General features: G+C 37.8%; 1 protein-coding gene across 35 annotated transcripts in view; it reads right to left on the bottom strand.

Moving 5' to 3' along the window:
* The window catches only part of ank3b (ankyrin 3b), a 171,185-nt gene that overhangs the window by 48,869 nt on the left and 100,783 nt on the right, over positions 1-21,533 (bottom strand). For 30 of the 35 annotated variants that reach the window (XM_079596437.1, XM_079596461.1, XM_079596466.1 and 27 more), the window contains exons 7-16: positions 21,474-21,497; positions 18,912-19,010; positions 13,707-13,805; positions 13,036-13,134; positions 10,894-11,091; positions 8,945-9,043; positions 7,410-7,508; positions 6,825-6,923; positions 4,485-4,682; positions 243-341 (exon numbers count right to left, since the gene is read on the bottom strand). In XM_079596437.1, the coding sequence (XP_079452563.1) occupies positions 243-341; positions 4,485-4,682; positions 6,825-6,923; positions 7,410-7,508; positions 8,945-9,043; positions 10,894-11,091; positions 13,036-13,134; positions 13,707-13,805; positions 18,912-19,010; positions 21,474-21,497 (1,113 nt within the window). The remainder of the gene's footprint in view (positions 1-242; positions 342-4,484; positions 4,683-6,824; positions 6,924-7,409; positions 7,509-8,944; positions 9,044-10,893; positions 11,092-13,035; positions 13,135-13,706; positions 13,806-18,911; positions 19,011-21,473; positions 21,498-21,533) is intronic. The other 5 variants (XM_079596436.1, XM_079596441.1, XM_079596448.1 and 2 more) reach the window with 1 other exon arrangement.

Below are 21,533 nucleotides of genomic sequence, written 5' to 3'. Positions count from 1 at the left end.
ATCAGAGATGGGCATCTTTGGTCCTGGAGGGCCACTGTCCTGCAGAGTTTAGCTCCAACCCTTATAAGAACTGACATGCCTGTAGCTTTCTAGTAATCCTGAAGACATTGTTCAGTCATTAGGGTAGGAGTTAAACTCTGCAGGACAGTGACCCTCTTCAGGAGCGAAGTTGCCCATCCCTGTAGTACATTAAAGGTAGTAATCGACAACCTAAAACCATTAGTGCAAATAGACACTTTTACCTTTCCAGCTGCGTCAGGCGGCGCTCGCTTCTGTAGCAGTAAGTTAGCAACTTCAATCTTCCCGTATTTGGCTGCAACATGCAGGGGAGTGAATCCCTTCTGCAAAGAAAAAATAATTCACATATAGAAATAAATTAAAATGTATCAACTAGGATTCAGAGACAAGTCATTTAGTGTGGCATGCAAAATTGTTGCATCTTTTCGAAAACTGGTCAATTTTGGGGTGGGGTTTATGAACGGCAACTGACATTGGGAAATAAACTGATCTTTGTTGCACAAGTTTCCTTTTGTTAAGTAATACTAAAGTATATATCAAACTGTAATATGGGAAAAATACTGTAATAAATGAACGAAAATCAACCATTTTATATATATATTTAAAATGTTATATTTATTATATATATAAATGTTAAAACATTTTTGATTTTCACACACACACACACACACACACACACACACACACACACACACACACACACACACACACACACACACACACACACACACACACACACACACACACACACACACACACACACACACACACACACACACACACACACACGGAAATCAAAACTGAAATAAATTAAATATTCAATCTTTTTAAAACTGGTCACCTGCATGTATATATATATATATATATATATATATATATATATATATATATATATATATATATATGTGTGTGTGTGTGTGTGTATATATACATATATATATATATATGTATTTATATATATATATATATATATATATATATATATATATATATATATATATATATATATATATGGTGAGTGTGTCTGTATGCATATATATATATATATATATATATATATATATATATATATACTTGAATACTAATTTTTGACTTACTTACTTTCTTAATTTATTATTTATAAATTAAATGTGACCAGTTTTAAAAAGATTGAATATTTCGCTCTAATTAACATTATGGAACCAAAACTAAACTAAAACGTTTTGTAACCATTTTACTCCTTTATAATCAATTATCTAAATTGAGTGTCATAATGTTTATTTTATTTAATAACCTCAGCCTCTGAGGTTACTGGGAAACTGGGAAATGTGTAAGTTTAGTTGATCTGGAGATTGACGTTTTCCCTTGACTCATTGAAGGCCAGCATTCCACATGCCTTACTAAATCAATCCTGAACAATAATTAGAAACACAGGACAAACATATCCAATGACAGCTGTGTTATCGGAGGGAAACTCTGCTCTGCTGTGAATGGAGTCGCGGAAAACACCATGAATTCGTTCTCCTACCTCAGCACATTCTCACACTGTAACACTTGGCAGCTGCTCAGTGAAGTTTGTCTAGTTTTATGTCTATCACAATCACAGCGGGACACTGGGGGATTTTTTTATTATTTCTACAGCTAAAACAAAGCTGCTGATAGTCGTTGTGGTCAAAGATACAGGTTGAGTTTTATTGGGTGGAAAAAAAAACTCAAAACCCTTTCTCAACTTTCTCTTCTGGAAAACTAATTTTGGCTCATTTTGCAAAAACATTTTTATTTTATTTTTTAAGTTGGTGTAAAGTATCCTTTTCCCCCAATGTAATGTCTCCCAGCTGTTTACAAAATAAAGGGTTTCCCCACCCAAACTTCCTGTTTAAATAGGAAATATATCAACACAGAAAAGGCACTCGCCAAGCCATTTCATGTGGTCTTTGAAACCATGAAATCAAAATAGATTTTTTAGTTTTATTGCAGCATTTATTATAAATGATTTATCCGTGCACATAATCTTGTTTGTCTTGTGCCCTCATAATCTTAAATCAAAATAACTGATCAGCAACATCTCTTCTCTAATATCCGCCCTCGCGCCAGTAAACACGTAACATGAGAAGACAGCGGAAAGCAAACAACAACCATCCAATCAATTCCAGATGCACAAAATCAAGTCCCGCCCTACATTTTGCATTTTGTCTGGTTCAAGAAGCTATTTCACTCCAATAGATGTCACAATGGGGAAGAAAAGACTATCGCAACTTCCATTTCATTGCGACTTTAAGGTAAAACCTGTAAAGAATATTTCCTGCAGGAACATTTCTGTATCATGAGCGCTGTGTGTCTTAACTAGAGAGAAGAGATGGCTTGTTGTCCATGTAATTAACAGATGTTTTTAACTATGTTTCAGTATGAGTATAAGTGAGTACCAATCCACAGACCTTTACACACATCCCTGAGAAATGTGGAAAGGAAAGCCCTGTGCTCAATAATAATCAGTACAAACACCAAAACACTAATACATCCCACATGCAGCAATTCCAAATGATCCTAAACATCATCAGATGTTCCACATAATGGATATGATGTCAAATATCATGTTGTAATGTATTCCATGTAATGAAATATAACACAGCAATAAAACTGCTAGTAAAATCCTCCATCAGCATATGGCAGGTTGGTGAGCTATCATGATAGATGGAATTTCCGTTCTTTGATGTGCAAGAGTTGCAAACCCATCACTGGCTTTTATATGGTCAGCTAAAATACTCAGGAAGGAGATTTAAAGCATTTTATATATATATATAAAAAGTTTAGTAAACAGAGAATGCTGATTTATGCTCAAGCCACAAATTAACAGCTGTGAGATTTACAGTTTTTTTGAGATTAATTTTTTTTTTAAATTTGCAAAGAATTCAAACAAACTTCTTTCACGTGGTCATTATGGGATATTGTTTGTAGAATTTTGAGGAAAATAATGAATTTAATCCATTTTGGAATAAGGCTGTGACATAACAAAATTGTGAATACTATCCAGATGCATTGTATGTATTCAAATTATATTTTCATAATTCCTTTCACTTTATAAAACAACAGAGGTTTAATGTGTAAATTAAAACATTGATGAAAAATGTTAAGATATTCATTTAACATTTTTTTTTGATAAACTGTATTAATATTGTGTTAATATTGTCGAAAAGTACAATAGACCTTGTTCAGAGCAGCGCCATGACTATGAAAGCAAGGTTGTGAGGGATAGACTTACCGTGTTTTCAATGGCATCCGCTGTAAAAAGCTGTATAAAGCTCCTAGATCACTTATAATTTCCCACAGCTCATCTTGTCTGGAGTGTTTTTTTTTGTGTGTGTGTTTTTTTGTCTACTACTGAAATTTCTTGGAAAGATATTTTTGCAGTGTTTTGTCAGCAGAATAATCCATAACAAACACATTAAATGAAAAACCCACTGAAGAGATGTATCCCTCACAGCCTTGCTTTCATTCCCGTTAAAAAAATCAAAGATGGTGATGCTGTGAATAAGGTCTACTCTATAGTAAAATATTTTTAAACCGAACTTTTATTTTGGCAGTTATAGTGATTATGAAGACCTTTGAGTGGATCATTATATAAAATGAAATGACTCTCAGAGCAGCTCTTCATCTCCTCATATACACAATACAGTAAATACAGTAAATAATTATATCGTAAATTCCATTTTTATGACTGAATTCTGGGATTCTGTGCACATTTTCTGCATCCCAGAAATCACTCTTCTACAGGCCACATTCAGTTTTCAGTTACTTGGGGCTTGTTGATTGTAAAGTAAAGGGCAAGACACACATCTGCATAGTGATTAGTTTTACTGAATAATCAATTTAATAAATAATTTAAAACAGTCTCCTGTCTGAGTGATGTATGAGAATGTCGCTCACATGCTTAATTTATTCATAATTGAATGAATCTACTGATTCATAAACACAACTGCATGCTTGATAAGGAAGAGGGCTGTTCGCTCCATTAAACCAAATAGAAAGAAATCAACATCGCATCACAAGGAAAGCAAAATGGAGGAGATCAAGCAATCTTGTTTAATAACTGATGAGTGTAACAGGACCATGGAAAATAGCGGGCAGGACCCACCAAACAGCACAAAGTGGGAATCTTTAGACTCCTCTGGGATTCTGGGAAACAGAAACCAATTCTTGTTCTAGATTTATTTTTTCTTATTAATTAATGTGTTTACCAATGTTAAATATCAAGTTTATTTGTGTATTTTTTATTAAATGACATATATAATTATAACCCAATAATAAATTAATAATAAATCAAAACAACTGTACGTTACAAATGCCTTTATTTCCTGAGTTGTACGTATTGAAACACTACAAGAAGTTAAAATGGGACATATTAAAAGGCTCTTTCTTGTAAAAAACAACAACGGGCAACAAATATAATGGAGCACTATGGATCGTCCAGCTTTGTTTGTTTGACTGACCTTGGTGGTGATGCCAAGAGATGCTCCGTTGTCCAGCAGTATGGATGCTACGTCTTTGTGGCCTTCACGTGCGGCCAGGTGGAGGGGTGTGTATCCAGATGTGGTGGTGGCATCGGGTGAAGCCCCGTTTTGCAGCAGTTGCTGGATTATGTCGGGTTTTCCCAGACGACTGGATATGTGCAGCGGTGTCTGGTCGTCCTACACACACATTAAAGATAAGTTACTCATTTTTTGTTTTCCTTTTTAGAGGTTGTAAGATGCTAGACCTTTTCAATATTTCCTTGCAGGACTGCAGAACTAAATTAAGCAGGGCAACACTTAAAAAGGTTTGGGGCCTTTTGGCAGTCTTTCATGTAACCACATACAAACAAGCAACTGTTTCCTATTAGTATAGATCGACTGCATTGCATTCCACAGCTATTACACTCCACAGTAGTTTCACCACACTTTCATTACATTGTCTGCGCTTCGAAAGTCTAGCGTCATTTTACAAGTACGTTTTATTTACATACTTATATGACAGATGGTACACAGATGGAACTATTGTACTCCATATGATGTGGTTGATATTTAAATAATATTATTATAGACTAGAATTTTTCAAAATGAAATTAAAAGAAATAGAAAACTAATGCTATTCAGTTGCTAATGTGTTCTGGATGGTTGACAGGATGTTGGTATGTGGTTGATAAAGTGTTCTGAGTGGATTTAACATGTTGTTATGCACTTGCTAGGGGGTTGTGAGTATTGCCAGGGTATAGAGTTCAACAGTTCCCGCCCCCTTTTTCAGAAGCGCTGGTTCCGGAAGTATTTTTTCCAGTAGGGTTTTTTAAAGTCGTCATTAAAGTGTTATAAGCCATTAACCAATCCAATTAGCTACGAGGTGAATCACAACACAAACTAAAATCTGACAAAATGACAAAGGTACAACACTGTGAACAAAGAACTACAATCCCATGAAGCATTGAAAACAGAATAATCAAATTAAAAACAATGGAGAAATATAAAACTATTGCAAAATACGCATATATATATATATACACAAATTGAAGTATTTTGAGAGCTTAGAGAGATCAACTGGATTACATTCGCAGTGCTTCATGGGAGTGGGCGGAGCTAAAGAGCTATTTGGCAAGTGTTGCTTTTTTAGACTGACTGGTGTCATTTTCTGTACAGCATCATGGGTCATGTGAATTTTCACTAGGAATTATGCTGTTAAATACAATTATTGAAAAAAAAATTATTGCTGAAATAACGGCGTCATTAACAGGTAACAGCAAATACCATTAACAATCTTGTATCTCACGCTGTCTTTAAAGGTTTAAAAGTTATCGTTCAAAATCAACTTCCCTATGGAGAATATGAATGGAGTTTTGCCATTCGAAAATGCCATTGCAAAAGGGGTTCAGTGATCTTTAGAATGTTGATTTACACTGTGATCTAGGACAGTGGTTTCTAGAGTGTTGATTGGTTGCTTAAGAGTTCTGAGTGGTTTTAAGCATGTTGCTATGTGGACGTTAGGGTGTTCAGAGTGGTCTCTCCAAGCTCCCTCATTTAGTGTAAGTCTTTAGGATTTGTATCACCCGTTTTATCATGCGCCAGACAAAAATTTGAATCACTCAGAATGAAATATAACAGAATAACTCTTCAAAAGTTTTAGGGTTTTAGTTTTAGCCATGTCCGCAGCACAAGCATTGTGGTGCAAACTATATGCTCAACAGCTATGGGTCAGGACTTTGTCCTAATCACAAACCCTAAAGAAGGTGTGTCCACCATATTTTTCAAATTGTTTTTAATGTGAGCGCGCAGTTTTTAAAATGGTGGTAAAAAAACGCTGAGCACTCAGCATGAAATAGACGCTCATCGACTTGTCATACCGAGAGCTCAACCGTTTTTTTTTAACGGTCGCCGAGAGTTGAAGAATGTTCACCTTTGGGTAAAACGCAGCACTCATCACTGTCACTTTTTACCCAATTGTCCAATCACAGTGAAGATGGGGCGGGACAAATACCACACAACCAACCATCACATTCTGCTTGTACAACAATAACAAACGACAACAACAAGCACATCTCTTCTTTCAAAACTAGTGCCAGAGCATTTTTATATTCAGAAATATACTATTTGTCTAGTAAGACACTATTTACAGTTTCACAGATATTCCGTATCACCACATATAGCATCTCAACTGAAAAAAAAAACGCCACCGAAAAGCTTTCAAGCGCATTGCAAGGCGTTTTTGGTGGACACGCGGCCAAATTTGAGTAACAGTAGCAGCACTTGTCTTTGCAAACACCACTAATAAAGCAGCACATACCCAGACTTGTATCTCTCACTCACCTTGGCTTTAGCATCCACATCTGCTCCATTCGCCACCAGGAATTTCACCACGTTTGCCTGTCCTGCCCTGGCAGCCATATGGAGCGCCGTCTCTCCCCTCTAAAACACACACAGAGGAAGCTTCAGGAAAAAGGTACTACTGTGTTTGGACAGTAAGCCTTTGTGTGTGTGTACACAGCCCTTTCATCAGACCAGGCCCCTGTCTTGCTCTCTTTGTTTTGACTGTCTCAATGAGCTGCACCCCAACAAAGCCTAAAGCATGTTTCTACGGTAACAGTGGCTTGCTGTGGGCCCACCGTCTGTCTGACGGGGAACAGTCGAGCATGATTACAGTCTGACTGTACTCTAATTACAGTAGAGTGAGGAGCTCCAACCTGTGGTCAGACGTATGTTTAAGCACATGGACAGAGGCTGCTATTACCCTAAATGGCTTTATGAAACGGGAGACTAAACCAATGTGGCAAGCAGTGACACGTTCCAGAGAGGATCTCTGTTTTAGAGTTTTACCCTTTTTTTTCACTATCAAAAGGAAACTTGTAAAACTGTTTGTTTGGTGCTGGTGGGGTTGGGGACGGCTGTACTCACCACATTCACTGTGTTAGGAGACGCTCCGTGATTTGTCAGCTGAGTCACAATATTTTCATGGCCCATAAAAGCGGCCACATGAATCGGTGTGAGTCCAGACTACCAGAGACACAGAAATATGCATCAGGTGTTGGTAACCGCATGCTAAAGCAAATATTACCTCACTTCAAAACGCACATGTTGTTTTTCAAAACAAGAGAATATTTAATTCTCGCTCTATCATGAGTATGGAAGCTTGTTTCGACCACAGGGTAAAGAGTTTAAAACATAAAATAAAGTCACACTGTACGAAATAAAGTTGCAAACGCAGAAAGGTAATGTTGCAATTGTGAGATATACAGTAAAGTCATAATTACTGTACAAGAAAGTGTCACAATTACTACAACTGCATGCAAAGCCACATTGCCAGATATAGTCACAATGTGAGATTTTAAATTACACTGCAAGATTTAGTGACATTGTGAGTTTTAAAGTTGCAATTATAAGAAACTAAGTCGCAATTTTGATATATAAAGTCACACTGTAAATATAAAATGACATTATGAGTTTTTTTTTTAGTTTCACTGTCAGATATAAATTTGCAGTTATGAAAAATACATTTGCAATTGCATAATATAAAGTAATGTTGCGAGATATAATGCCACAGGAACAATTGTGATTCTAATTGTGACTTCATATGTGGTATAAAGCAAAAGTAATAACAATAACTAGAAACAAAGTTAAAAAACTGCAAGATTTAAAGCCACCTGGCAAGAAATAAAGTAACAACATGAGATTTTAAATTACATTGTGGGATTTGTAACGTTGCAATTATAAGAAACTAAGTCGCAATTTTGATATATGAAGTCACATTGCAAAATATGTAAAGTCAAATTGCAATGTTGGATATAAATGTGCAATTATGAGGGATAAAGTTGCAACTGCATAATATAAAGTCATGTTGTGAGATATATAGTCACAATTAGCAAATGTAAGTCACTATTATGATAAATAAAGTTGCAATTGTGAGATGTAAAAAATGTTGCCTCTAAGGCGCAAACAGGCTTTCATAGCTTTGTAAACATATTTAACAACAAACATTTTCATTAGAGGTGTAGGAACAATAAAAAAGTAGGAGAGACACTTTATATTTGGCTCATGAATATTAATTAGGTGACACAATGTTCATATATTGCTCATTGGTAAAATGGGCAGTGGCCATGGTAGGGTTACGGCTAACAAATTGCTTGCCAGAAAATTCAACCAACTGGTCTTAAAGTCCTTGTTCTTCTCACGAGATACAAGCTAAATAAAATCTTTAAAATAAATAATTATGTCCTGAAAAGTGGGCGAGACAAACATCCCTCCAATTTTAATGGTTGCTACGACCCTGGTTTCCACAGATAACCAACATTTCTTACAAAAACATATGCAACATTTCTTACATTCAGAGATGATTGCCGATTGTTGAACTGTTGATTAAAAGAGACCAAACTGCATAAAGCAAGCTCTGCAAATGTAGATATAAAGAAAAAAACAGTGTCTTTCTCTCTCACCTCAGTCACAGCCTGAATGGACGCTCCGTGTTTCAGCAGCAGCTCCATCACTTTAATCCTGTTCTTCTTACAAGCAATGTGAAGTGGTGTAAAACCATTCTACAGAGAGAAAAAAGTGTTACTCTAGCTTATTAATGAAAATCTGGTTGCTTTTTGCCCATGTCCAGATGACTGAAGAGTTAACAAAGCTTTGTTTCCAGACGAATGAAAACACGTGGCTCCCGCTGCTCAATGCTTGGCAGACTTGTCTTTCTACGCTTTTCTTTCTTTCTTTCTTTTTTCCTCATAAACTGCAGCGACACGCCCGTTCTGTAACCATTACTTCAGAGCATGACAGTATGCACTGCACTCGTTGCCAAGAGAGGCTTTTTACAGATCGCCATGGTGCTGTTCAGAAACAAAACTTGTTAAATGTCATGCTCACGTATGAAATTTGGAGGATTCCATCTAAGGTGAAAGCCAAAAGGGGAGAAAAAAATAATTCTGGGATTTGACAGTCCTAGAAAGCTCCTTTTTTTTTTTTTTTTTTTTTTTTTTTTTTTACATTATTTAACCATATTTTTGGCATAAAAATGGGAAAGCATTCTCTAATCTGATTGGTGCATTGTTTTTTTCTCCCACACCAGTCAATTATTGTGGAATAACATACATTGCCCAGCCAAAAAAAAAGTGAAGAATCAGTTTCACACATGAACTGGCACCTCTTGAGTCCAGACCGTAAATTCATTGAAAGTCTTTAGGATGTGCTGGAGGAGACTTTACAGAGTGCTGGACTCTTGCATTGTCAATATAAGAACTTGACCAAAAATAATACACCTCTTGATGGAAATAATTAAAAGTCAGCTTTACATGTCATTCAAATGGTCTCTTCCTGTTTAACTGAAGGGTTCTTGGCCAGAATAAGCAGCAATGCAGACCAGACATTATGCTGATCATAGATATACATAATAAAGGCTAGATGTCTTACTGCGAGTCTCTAACGTCATTACCCGGCGGCCATCTTGTTACAGGCAAGCTTTCTGGCGGGCTCTGTGGTAACTGATGTAAGGTGAGTGATCTGCATGAACACAAATACTCTTATCTCGCAGAGATCTTGACGGATTTACAAACGGTTTGGTTTCTTACAAACGTTATTAGCGTGGCTATAATTCTGGATGCTTGAACATGTTGAAATATATAATATTATAATTATTCATAAGTATGCAGTGTCATAACTACATCTTTGGCGTTTGACGTAGAAAATTGAGCAAGTTATGGTTATTTAAAAAGTACAAGATGGTGACAAGATGGCCGCCAGGTGCGGATGTTGACCTCCATTGGCCAGCAGCGCGGACGAGACATCTAGCCTTTATAATGTATATCTATGATGCTGATGGCCAAAGGTCTGGCAAAGGGAGACTATGGTTTATTTGACAGGATCGAAAAGATGCTGAACCAGATAGAGGTCTGCGGGACCCGACGCAACTGAGTGAAGCGTGGGACACATTTTGAATTGCTGAGTGGGAAGATACTTGTGGGACTCCGGCAATATATAAACTAAAAATAAACTAAAAGTTAAGGTACAGAAGGTTATTTGTCTATCGCACAAAAAATGAAAGTTTTACAGGGGCAGGGTTGGATATTCTCAAAGCATTGGATATTCTCAAAGTTTTTCGGTTGAATGCAACCTTCCTTTTGCCAGCTGCAACAAATACAACAAGGTGAGGACAAGAAGCATTGGAAAAATAGGATATAACACTGGAATTGGACACAAAAAAAACTATTTGCTGGATTTTGCGGTCAGGAGTGAGAGTTGAGGGTAGGAGCAGGAAGAAATAAGGAAGAAATAACTTATTTTTAGCAGAAGTGAGTGGGAACAGAATAGAATCTTGCAGAAGCGGGTCTGAAAAATCGATCCCGAGCAGACCTTCTAGATTCAGCAACGTCCTACTTGTTAACGCAAGACTCACCAGCGCTTTGGCATTAGGATTGGCCCTCTTGTCCACAAGGACCTTGGCAACTTTGTAGTGTCCGCAGTGTGCAGCGACATGCAGGGCCGTCAGGTAATCGTTGGTGACATCGTCCACGGGCACGTCATGATGAAGTAAGAGCTGAACACAGTTCAGATGATCTCCTTGTGTGGCCATGTGCAGCGGCGACAGGCCATTCTGTTGAAACACACCAATTTAGGTTATGAAGAATTGAAACTGAACTGAAGAACTTTACTTCTCTATTCTTCATTTTTTTTTACTCATCATCTTGCAGGAATCACAGATGGCTCAAATCTAAAACAGTTTTATCTTTCTAAGAATTCAAAGAAGAAAAAGTAAACTTTTAAAATCTAATAGACCCATAATCCCCTCCTCAAAAAGGACATCTGGGGTAAAAGAACAGTGAGAGGCTATTTATACGTCACTATTTGTACTAAAACAATTGCTCCATTGAGACATTAATCGGCTGGGATATTATCTAATTTGGCGAGGAGTCTGTGACCATGTTTTGCTTTGCTTTCAGATTCCAGGAAAGTGTTCAGTGATGCAATGGAAAAATAAAAGAAAAAAATGATAATGTCACATCTGCATATGTTTAAAGTAATAGTTCACTCAAAAATGATGTCATTTACTTGCGGTCACATCATTCCAAAACCATATAATCTTTTCTGTAGCACAGAAAAGTTGGTTAAAAAAAAAGGGGTTTAAAAGGCAATTAAAGGTACAATAAGCAAGAATTTCTGCCGCTAGAGGGCGCTACATTCCAAACAACATCAACAACAGCGTAGCTTGAGGACGATGTGAAGGAGCGTGGAATGATGGGAACTGTCGTTTTTAACTCCACCGTGGATGTAAATCAGTCAGACGGGAATCGAAAAACCATGTTCATGGATGAGGTTAAGTTCTATTTTTATAAATGTTGCGTTTAATGACATGCTTTTATTTCATTAAAATGAATTAACCGCAAGAAAAGTAAGGTTTAATCCTAAATTGGTGATCATAGATGTTACTGTATTTGTTGAATTCATTGTTGTGATAACGTTGCGCAGTTTTATGTGTTCTAAACAATTGTTGTAAAAGTACATTCGAACATACCCACAGCATTTGCCAAAAGACTGTTTAATCTTTATGTATAACACATGCTATATTTATTTACATGGCCATAAACACCAGACGTGATAAACAATGTCAATACACTAAACACAAACCTAAAGCAATAATACTTTCTCTATCCTTACATAAACATAACTATTACCGAATGCTATATTTGGAATATATTAAATTGACCCGTACGTTTATCGGACTTGTCTTTGTCGACAGAACCAGCTGCAATCGGTAGAGAATAATTGTGTTCCATAACGACTGCACGAAACAAGCTAACGTTTGTTGCTTGATAGACGCTACAACTACAACTTCCGCATTTGTCCAGGACTCCACGCAGTACGAGCAGAAAACGAGGGTAACGCGGATATGACGCCATTGACTGGCGACACCCAGCTACCCCTGCTCACACGGCCCGTTTCCTCGGTTAAAATCGCAATTTTCTCACGATTTAAAAATAGTTGGAAACATTTGGGATATTGTAAGTAATCAACTTAACACTGGCCTTGTGATTTTTGGATATTTTAATGAAAAATCGTACATATTGTACCTTTAATATTCTGTGATATTACAGATTTGACTGCACTAACACTCCGCATCGGATGAGAACAAAGCTTGAATTGAGCTGGATAATGACACTATAGTCTTCTGTAGAGCTGCTTATAACTAATTTGAACTTGGCACTATTATTGAATCAACTGAGTCAACACTGAACTGACTTGAGCTGAATAATGACACTATTGTCTTCTGTAGAGATGCTTTATAGTTGAATTGAGTTTTTTTCATAACTGATGAACTCTGCAACACTGAACTGCAACACAAGGAGATGTTAAGCAGAATGTCTAGGATGTCACTTTCAATATATGGAAAAGAGCAGCATGAACATTCTTGAAAATATCTTCTTTTGCGTTATACAGAAGTAAGTCATGCATGTTTGGTACGACATGGGGTGAGTAAATGATGGCAGAATATGCATTTTAGAGGGAACTATCCTTTTTAAGGCAGAACAGCATATCTAACCTTTGTCTTCGAGAGGATTGGTGCTCCGCGATCGAGTAACATCTCAACTACTTGCTCATGACCGCTCCTCGCTCCACAGTGTAAAGGTGTCAGGCCGTCCTGAAGATATGAAAACAGACAAACATATATTATTACACACACTGCCTCACTGGCAGGTGCCAGAATCTACAAAACGTCAGCCATCATTAATATTACATCCCCTCCCAATACTAAAGACATGTTCCAATATGTCAAAAAAAAAATGAGAGACAGCGTTCCACTACTGGAGGCGGAGATGAGCGCAACATCTGCATGCAATTTTTCTTCGACAGTAGTGCCAAACATACAACCTGAGGGCAGCAGTTTTTATCATTTATAAGAATCAAACGGCATGTATCCCTGAATTATTCCTGCCAATAAATTCTCCATTCATCTTGAAAAGCACCTTGTGCTTCTAAGAGAGCAGCTGAACTGGCCACAAATTAACAGCAATTGAATTAGTTCCAGAGGAAACATGATATGCAATTAGTTTATAAATGACTTTTATTAAGTCTTTCTTAACCATACTGTGTAAACTTTCTGTTGTGCAATAAAGGCAATGGGAAAACCATGTGCTCACTTCATCTGAAGAGTTAAATATAGAGCTGGAAAAGAAAGACAGTCTGTTTGGTTCAACTGCTTGCGGCACTTACCTTGGTTCTGGCGTCGATTCGGGCCCCTCTCTCCAGCAGCAGCCTGACCATGTTGGCATTTCCTCTTTTCGATGCCACATGGAGAGGTGTGATGTCATTCTGTCGCAATAAAAGAACAAAAATTATTGTAAGACGGAGACGCACAATCAAGTTCTAAAAAACAAGATTCAGAAGATGCAATGTAAATACATACTTCATTGGTTCTGTGTGAATATATAATAACTGTTATTTCCCTTCTTGGTATCCTTGCAGGGATTTCATGAGAAAGCTTTCTGTTTACCACCTTTTCATTATCATGGTTATAGGGCTAATGCTAAAAGCATATTGGCTTAATAATGCAATTGAACGACAGGAAATAAGAACCCAAAATTGCTGAAATGAACACTTAAATTTCACTTAATTTAGATTTCTTTTTTTTATTCATTGAAAAGTCAATAGATTTTAGAAATAACTCAAGGGGGAGGAAACCACATAGAAACCATTATCAACCAACAGCATGCAATTGATGCTTTTCAACAAATATTATTTTATTGTTCTAATGATGCAGAATATGGTCATGCAAAATAAGGTATAAATATGTGCTTTATAAGAATTAATAAACAGCCAATATCCTAGTAATATGCATGCTAATAAGCAAAGTTAATAGTGAGAATGGGACCCTAAACTAAAGTGTTACTATTTATTTATTTAAAAGTAAGAATTTCTAGTTCTGTTTCCTTTGCATACAGGTTGGTTTGTATTGTGTCTTAATTTGTCTGCATCTGTGACAATATGTTGTCGGTGGAATTTGAGCATGATATCAGGTCAAACAATATGTGTTCCATCAGCTTTTTAATAATGTTGCACATATAATAAATTCTGTCAGTAGCTGCGATCATTGCACAGATGAAGTGCACAGCGTCACACTGCAGACGGAAGTATTGGGCTACACCACCCTCTAGTGATGGCTCACAAAATCCCTAACTTACCATGATGCACTGCTTTTTATAAAGCATAAAGGACCCCAATAAAGCTTGTCTGCGTATACCATTGACTTGCATCTTGGGAGCATACAATGAGTAATTTAAGTTAAAACTGTGTGGGATTGATTTTGTGAGTACAGTACACGACAGCAAATGCTTTGACACTGATGGATGTAGTATATTCGGAGATGGAGATGTGGATGTCAGATCTTTGGGATCAATTTTTTCTTCATGTCAGGGTCAAAGAGCTGCAAAGAGACACTGGTTTACATGGTCTAAACCAGTTTAGGGTCAATCTGTGTATGCAGTGCCAAGAAGGTTGTTTGGATCAAGTGTTTTGCATCAGGAGTTTTTTTTTTTGCAATGTTTTTATTGTTCTGAAAGCAACATTGGTTGAGTCAGCTGATCATACAACAGTTATTTCCAGTTCTCTAATTTGTTTAGCTGAAAGGTTTTTCTGAGAGTGCTGTAATATGATCCAACAGCACAGGGACGCTTCACTGTTTGAATAGCATTTGTCAGTGTTCAAGGCATTCCAGGTCAGAGTATATGTGTGTGTTTTTTTTAAAAACAATAAGCATTTTCTCTCACTCTATGATTGCTCAGAATGGGGTTTCTTTCACCAGAGAGTGTAGAGCAAGTAGGGAGTGGAAAATAGAAAACCTGGAAGTGGAGTGAGAGTCGAGTAATTATAGAAAGCTTCTACTCAATAAAAAGTGTCCAACATAAAGAAACTAAAAAGCCTTTTCAAAAGTCTATATATATAAAAAGTCTATATATAGTCTATATATATATGGTACATTACCATTCACTACTGTTTAATGTTTTTGAAAGAAATCTTTTATAATCACCAAGGTGCATTTATTTGATCCAAAAATACAATAAAAAGTAATATTATGATGACATATTATTATAATTTAAAATAACTGTTTTGTATTTTAATATTGTCACATGTATGATCTGTTCTAGTTCCTGTTTCCTTTGTTCTCATTTTCCCGCCACTGGTCTGTTTATTAGTTAGTTCCCCACAACTGTTTTGTTTCTACATTGATTACCCTGTTTGTATATAAGCCATGAGTTCTCCATAGTTCTTTGTCCTATATTGTTTAAGTTGCAGTGGTTGTGCTATTTGTTGTTGCCAAGTTATCTCCTGTGTGTTTCCTTGTTTGGATTTACCATCAAAAGTCTATTTTATATTTGTCACCCTCACCAGCCCCGCTCCGAACACAGAGTACAGCCAGCCACCATTCCAATGCATGGATGGAGCCCACCGCAAATGGAGGATTTGAGCCTGACGTGATGAACAAGCCAGAGCCTACTACAAGGATGGAGTCATACATAGCCCCGGAGTCTGAACCTTGCAAGATGTCTGACCAGGTGTGTGAGCCGGCACCAATGTCTGTAATTGTGGTAGCCTTCTTGGAGTAAGATGGAATTGAGAAAGCCTCCGCCCACACTCCCACCGCAGAAGGTAAGCTGTTTCCAGCTGGATATTTTGAGAATATGGATTTTTCCCTGTTTCTCCCACCCCCGCTGGACCCGTCCAGCATGAACTGGACGCATGAATGCTGGTCTCGCCCAGGTCAGAGTCTCCTCTGTTTCCTGAAATCCCTTCCAACCTCCCTCTCCCGCCTCCTCATCCAAAACCAGGCAGTTCCTCAGCCATGCCTCTGCTGGTTACCTTCAGCATATCGACTTCTCTATGTGTGGATCTGCCTCAGGTCCTCCAGTCTCCAGCTTTGCCCTATCAAGGGGATTCCCCAGCTCTTCTTCCAGCCACTGTTCCCATTACTCCACTTTGACCCATCACTCTGACTCTTCTGCCCTGGCTCTTCCCTCCCTCAGCTCCACCCGGGACTATCATCCCTCTGGTTCCACATAGGTCAGACGTCGCCTCGCCTGCACCACGAACATGGAAGCCATCCGCTGCCTTTCATCTCTCCATCCCTACGGCTCCCTCCGCCTCCTAGTTGGCCTGCCGGTACACCGGTTCCACCTTGGGGGGTCGTCGCTACAGCTCCGTCACGGCCTCCGAAGCCTGCGGCGCTGTGCTGGTCCACCTGCTACGTCTGCACTCTGGGCTCTCTCTCCACCGGCTCCATCTCGGCCAGTCGTACCCATGGTTGCTCCATCCACTATTGCTCCTCCCTCCCTTTATTCTAGTTCCCGTTCCCTTAGTTCTCATTTTCTAAATGGTTTGTTTCTATGGTCGCTAATTAGTTACCAAACTGTCTTTGGTGTTTCTGAGACTGTTTTAACCTGGTTTAAATCTTATCTCTCTGATCGTAAACAGTTTGTCTGCATGAGTGGTCACAGGTCTGAGATCGGCACAGTCCGTACGGGTGTTCCTCAAGGTTCAATTTTAGGCCCCTTACTTTTTAGCATTTACATATTTCCACTCGGAATGCTCCTAAGATCACTAGGGCTTAATTATCACTTTTATGCAGATGACACTCAGATTTATATTCACTCCAAGCCTGGTCAAAACTTGGATGTTCCTATATTGACTCTTATTATTTCTGAGATAAAAACATGGATGTCCCAAAAAAATTTGTGCCTCAATAGTGATAAGACTGAGATTTTGCTCATTGGCACCTCTTGTCAGCTTCGTAAAGCTTGCTCACTAATTTTAAACATTGATGGGTCTGATTTGGAGGCACAAACTAAATAAAAAAATTTAGGAGTGATATTTGATTCTAGTTTGACCTTTGACTCTCATGTGCGGTACATTGTTAAGAACTCCTTTTTTCATCTGAGAAATATTGCTAGACTCCGCTCTATGTTATCCCTCTCGGTGACTGAAAGGCTTATTAATTCCTTTGTTTTTTCCCGCATTGATTATTGCAATCCACTTCTTGCTGGGGTTCCTAAAACCACACTTAACAAACTTCAAAGTGTTCAAAATTCTGCTGCTAGGATCTTGACTGGAATCGGGAGAAATGAACATATTACACCGATTTTAAAGTCTCTGCACTGGCTCCCGGTCAGGTTTCGAGTCGATTTTAAAATCCTTATGCTCACATATAAGGCACTGCATGGCCTGGCCCCCGGGTATCTGTCTGCACTGTTAACTCTTTACACACCTGCGCGTCACTTACGCTCTTCACAAGCTGGTCTATTGGCAGTCCCACAGACTCGGTTGCGCACTGTAGGGGACAGGGCTTTCTCATCCTATGCTCCTAGGCTTTGGAATGCACTCCCTCCAAATATCAGAGATGCACAGACTCTAAGTAATTTTAAAACTAATTTAAAAACGCATTTTTTTAGGTTAGCTTTTATTTGATTTTTTTGATTTTTGCTTTTATTAATTTATTTTATATATATTATTATTATTTTTTTATTTTTTATTTTCTTGTGTGTGTTGTATTTTAATTTGTCTGTTCTATTATGTAAAGCGCCTTGAGAAGCTGCTTTAAAGGCGCTATATAAAAATAAAGTTATTATTATTATTATTATTATAGTTCCCCACACCTGTTCTGTTTCTACATTGATCAATCTGTTTGTATATAAGCTCTGAGTTCTCCTTAGTTCTTTGTCCTGTATCGTTTATGAAGTGGTTGTGCTATTTGTTGTTGCCAAATTATCTCCTACATGTTTCCTTGTTTGGATTTTACCATTAAAAGTCTATTTTGTTTGCTACCTCACTGCGGTGCACTCATTACAGCAGCCACTCATTACAAATATATCTAAAAATGTAAGTTATTCATGTGATGGCAAAGCTGAATTTTCAGCAGCCATTACTCCAATCTTCTGTGTCACATGGCACTTTATTTTACAGCCTATTTTTTTCTAAGAAATAAAATAAAAGACAAAGGTTTTTCTTTTCGTATTACCCTGACATTTTGGCAAAGGAAAATGTATTTGTAATGAAAATCATAGAAGATATGTATTCAAGTCATTGTTTGTGTAAACTGTATTTTAAAAGTATATTTTTAATCAATAGTTCATCATTGACCCTATTAATGTTTAGGAAAATTAACCATTCAAGAAAAAGAGGATTCATTTAAACAGAAATCTGATTTTGCACATACTTCAAAACTTTCATTAAGTATAATGTAAATATATAACAAAATACATCTTAGGAGCAATTTCAGTCCGTGCTTTAAATATGACATACAATTATTTTCCTCAAGGACAAAGAAAGAGAGAATGACCCTGTTCTGACCCAAGTGCAGTTCATGAACCATTCATATCCATCCACTCCACTCTTACAGAAAACTACAGCTGGAGTTTGTGTCCTTACCCTCGCCTTGAAGTCTACGGCAGCCCCGCGGTTCAGGAGCAGGGTCGCTACATTGATGTTACCGTAGTGAGCTGCTATGTGGAGAGGGGTGAAGCCACTCTGGAGAGGGACAGAGATGAATAAAGTACAGGGGTCAAAAATGTTACACACATAACTCTAAAGGCCTTGACCTCACGTCACCTGACCTGACCTGACCTCATCCTCTATATGAAAAGACGACACCAGAACAGGTGTGGTGCAGTAAATCTCTGACAGATCTACACAGATGACCTTAGCACAACACTGAGGGAAGACACATCCTTCACTTGTCCCCTCAATCCAGGTGATCAATTATTTTGCTTTGGGATGAACATTACGTTTACTTTAATCTCTCTGTTTATAAACTATACTGTAGTTGCAATAGATGGAAGGGGTTTTTCCATTTTAAAGGATGTGCTTTCCTCAGATGCATGATACCTCTATGACAACAACCTTCAGCCAACAGTTGAATTTACATACACACAAAGCTTTTGTGAAGGTGGACCCATGACGTCAAATGTGCAAACATGCATACAGTGCACTGCATTAAACAATGTGCTTTCTTGCCTAACTATTATCATAAAAAAAGTTTAAATTATTTTCAAGATTAAAGTTTGACAGTGCATTTGAGCTGTAGATGAACACCAGACTATTATTCCCAGTGTTGTCAGTGGTTAATACAGTATATAAGTTACATGTCATGCAGTGCAATCCAAAGCTGTTAAGTTGAAGGACAGCTGGAACATATCTGGAAGCCATGCTGACTGTGAAGAGAAGAGAAGAGAAGAGAAGAGAAGAGAAGAGAAGAGAAGAGAAGAGAAGAGAAGAGAAGAGAAGAGAAGAGAAGAGAAGAGAAGAGAAGAGAAGAGAAGAGAAGAGAAGAGAAGAGAAGCTCTTTCTGCTGGCACCTGTTAGGAGGGGAATGTCATGCATGAGACGGGACGAGTGCTCTGCAGCTGAGGAGTCTGACTTCTCCCTACCTTCATCTGCAGGACAGTACTGGATATCTAGGTTTTGATCTAAAAGGGCACTTAGATTTATAATTTAAAGAAATTGATGCATAATGCATATTCAGACATCCAATGCAAACCGAGCTGGTCAACTGAAAATGCCGTGTTTTGGATACTGGTGTGCAGGTTTTTCACTACATTAACCACCAAGGCTACCTTGTTCCAACTCTAACAGCTTTACTAGATATTATAAGTAACCAATTGACTTTTCTAGTTGATCAGTAAGACCAGAACTAAACTGGCATAAACAAGATGGACCAGTAAGGACATTCATACTGCTTGTCTTTTAAGCAGGAAGATGATTTTTCGTTGTTGCCGGGGCAAACTGTCCTAATTTAACATACAGAAACAAGCGGGCCAATGGAAGGTTGACTTCTCGGGCAGGACTATCTGTGCAACAAATTTCAAATGAGTGTTCTAAAAGAGCTATTCCGTTTGGTCAAAAAACCCAAAACCCAAAACCCTCCTTTTATTGAAAATTATTTTTTTATGATACAAGTAGTTCTCTCAGCTGCAGACCTCGACCGGTTAAACCTTAAAGACCTATACAGCCGCCGGTGGCTAAAAATAACTATTGTTCTTAAATGTTTAATAACTGTTGAACTGCTAATCCAATCTGTATGCTTTAAAAAGTCCCATAAAGAGGAGATTTGCGGCTTTATGTGTTATCGGGTTAATCGCGTTTGGACATTCAGAGGCTCTGTAGTAAATGTGATTGCATCATCAGGTTTTGATCGGCATTTATTCATCATAGAAACCCGTGCGATTTGTTTCTCTGAGCCAAACAGAAATGATTGTTGATGCTTAGTCCCATCCTCATGCCCAGATTGGTTTATATATATATATACTGTATATAAGTCACTTTTGCTTCAGTGTTCTATTACAATGTTTTCTATTTATTTTACTTCCTGAACTTTTTTGTACACCAGCCAAAGTAAAAAAAAAAACCAGCTTTTCACTGAAAATCGCCTATAATAATGTTGTAATAAATGGCTATAACTTGCTTAGGGATTGTTACATGTAGTCAAAATTTTATCTGGATATCTAGAATATCCAAGTAAAACTTTCTAAAGGAAAAAATCCAAACTTCAAGAGGATTTGTTTGAGTTGAGTAAAACAAAATCACAAAAATGTGCTACCGTTTTTCTTAAAGCTACCGTTTTTCTTAAATCTGGTAAATTCATCCATTCCAAGACAAAATAAATGTAAAATTGGGAATTTAAATGAGCTAGATGGAGACTTCAAGTTCTCCTGTGTAAAATGATATATGGCACTTGATGCTGACTGCTATAATGGGTTAGAAAAACAAAGAAAAGGACAGGCGAGTCAGGTGCTCCAAAAATGTTCTAGGTCTTTAAGGGTTAACCAGAACGTTTCCTCTCCATGCTAGTTTTCTGTTGCCCGTTAGTAATAGAAGTGCCATTTTACTGAGACAAAAAAGCAATGAGCAGGGGCAGGAGGGGATGGGGCGGCAGCAACAGCAGCAGCGTGATGTGGGCGCTTTGTGAGGTGTGTAGCGTTTGTGAGTGTATACCTCTGTCGTTCTATTCACCATCATCTAGAGAGACCACCAGAGCGGGAGGAGAGAGAATGG

This window comes from Phoxinus phoxinus (genome assembly GCF_949152265.1).
Source record: "Phoxinus phoxinus genome assembly, chromosome: 21".
Classification (NCBI taxonomy): domain Eukaryota; kingdom Metazoa; phylum Chordata; class Actinopteri; order Cypriniformes; family Leuciscidae; genus Phoxinus; species Phoxinus phoxinus.
Note: the sequence above shows the minus strand (reverse complement) of the source record. Positions and strands in the feature narration are given on the sequence as shown.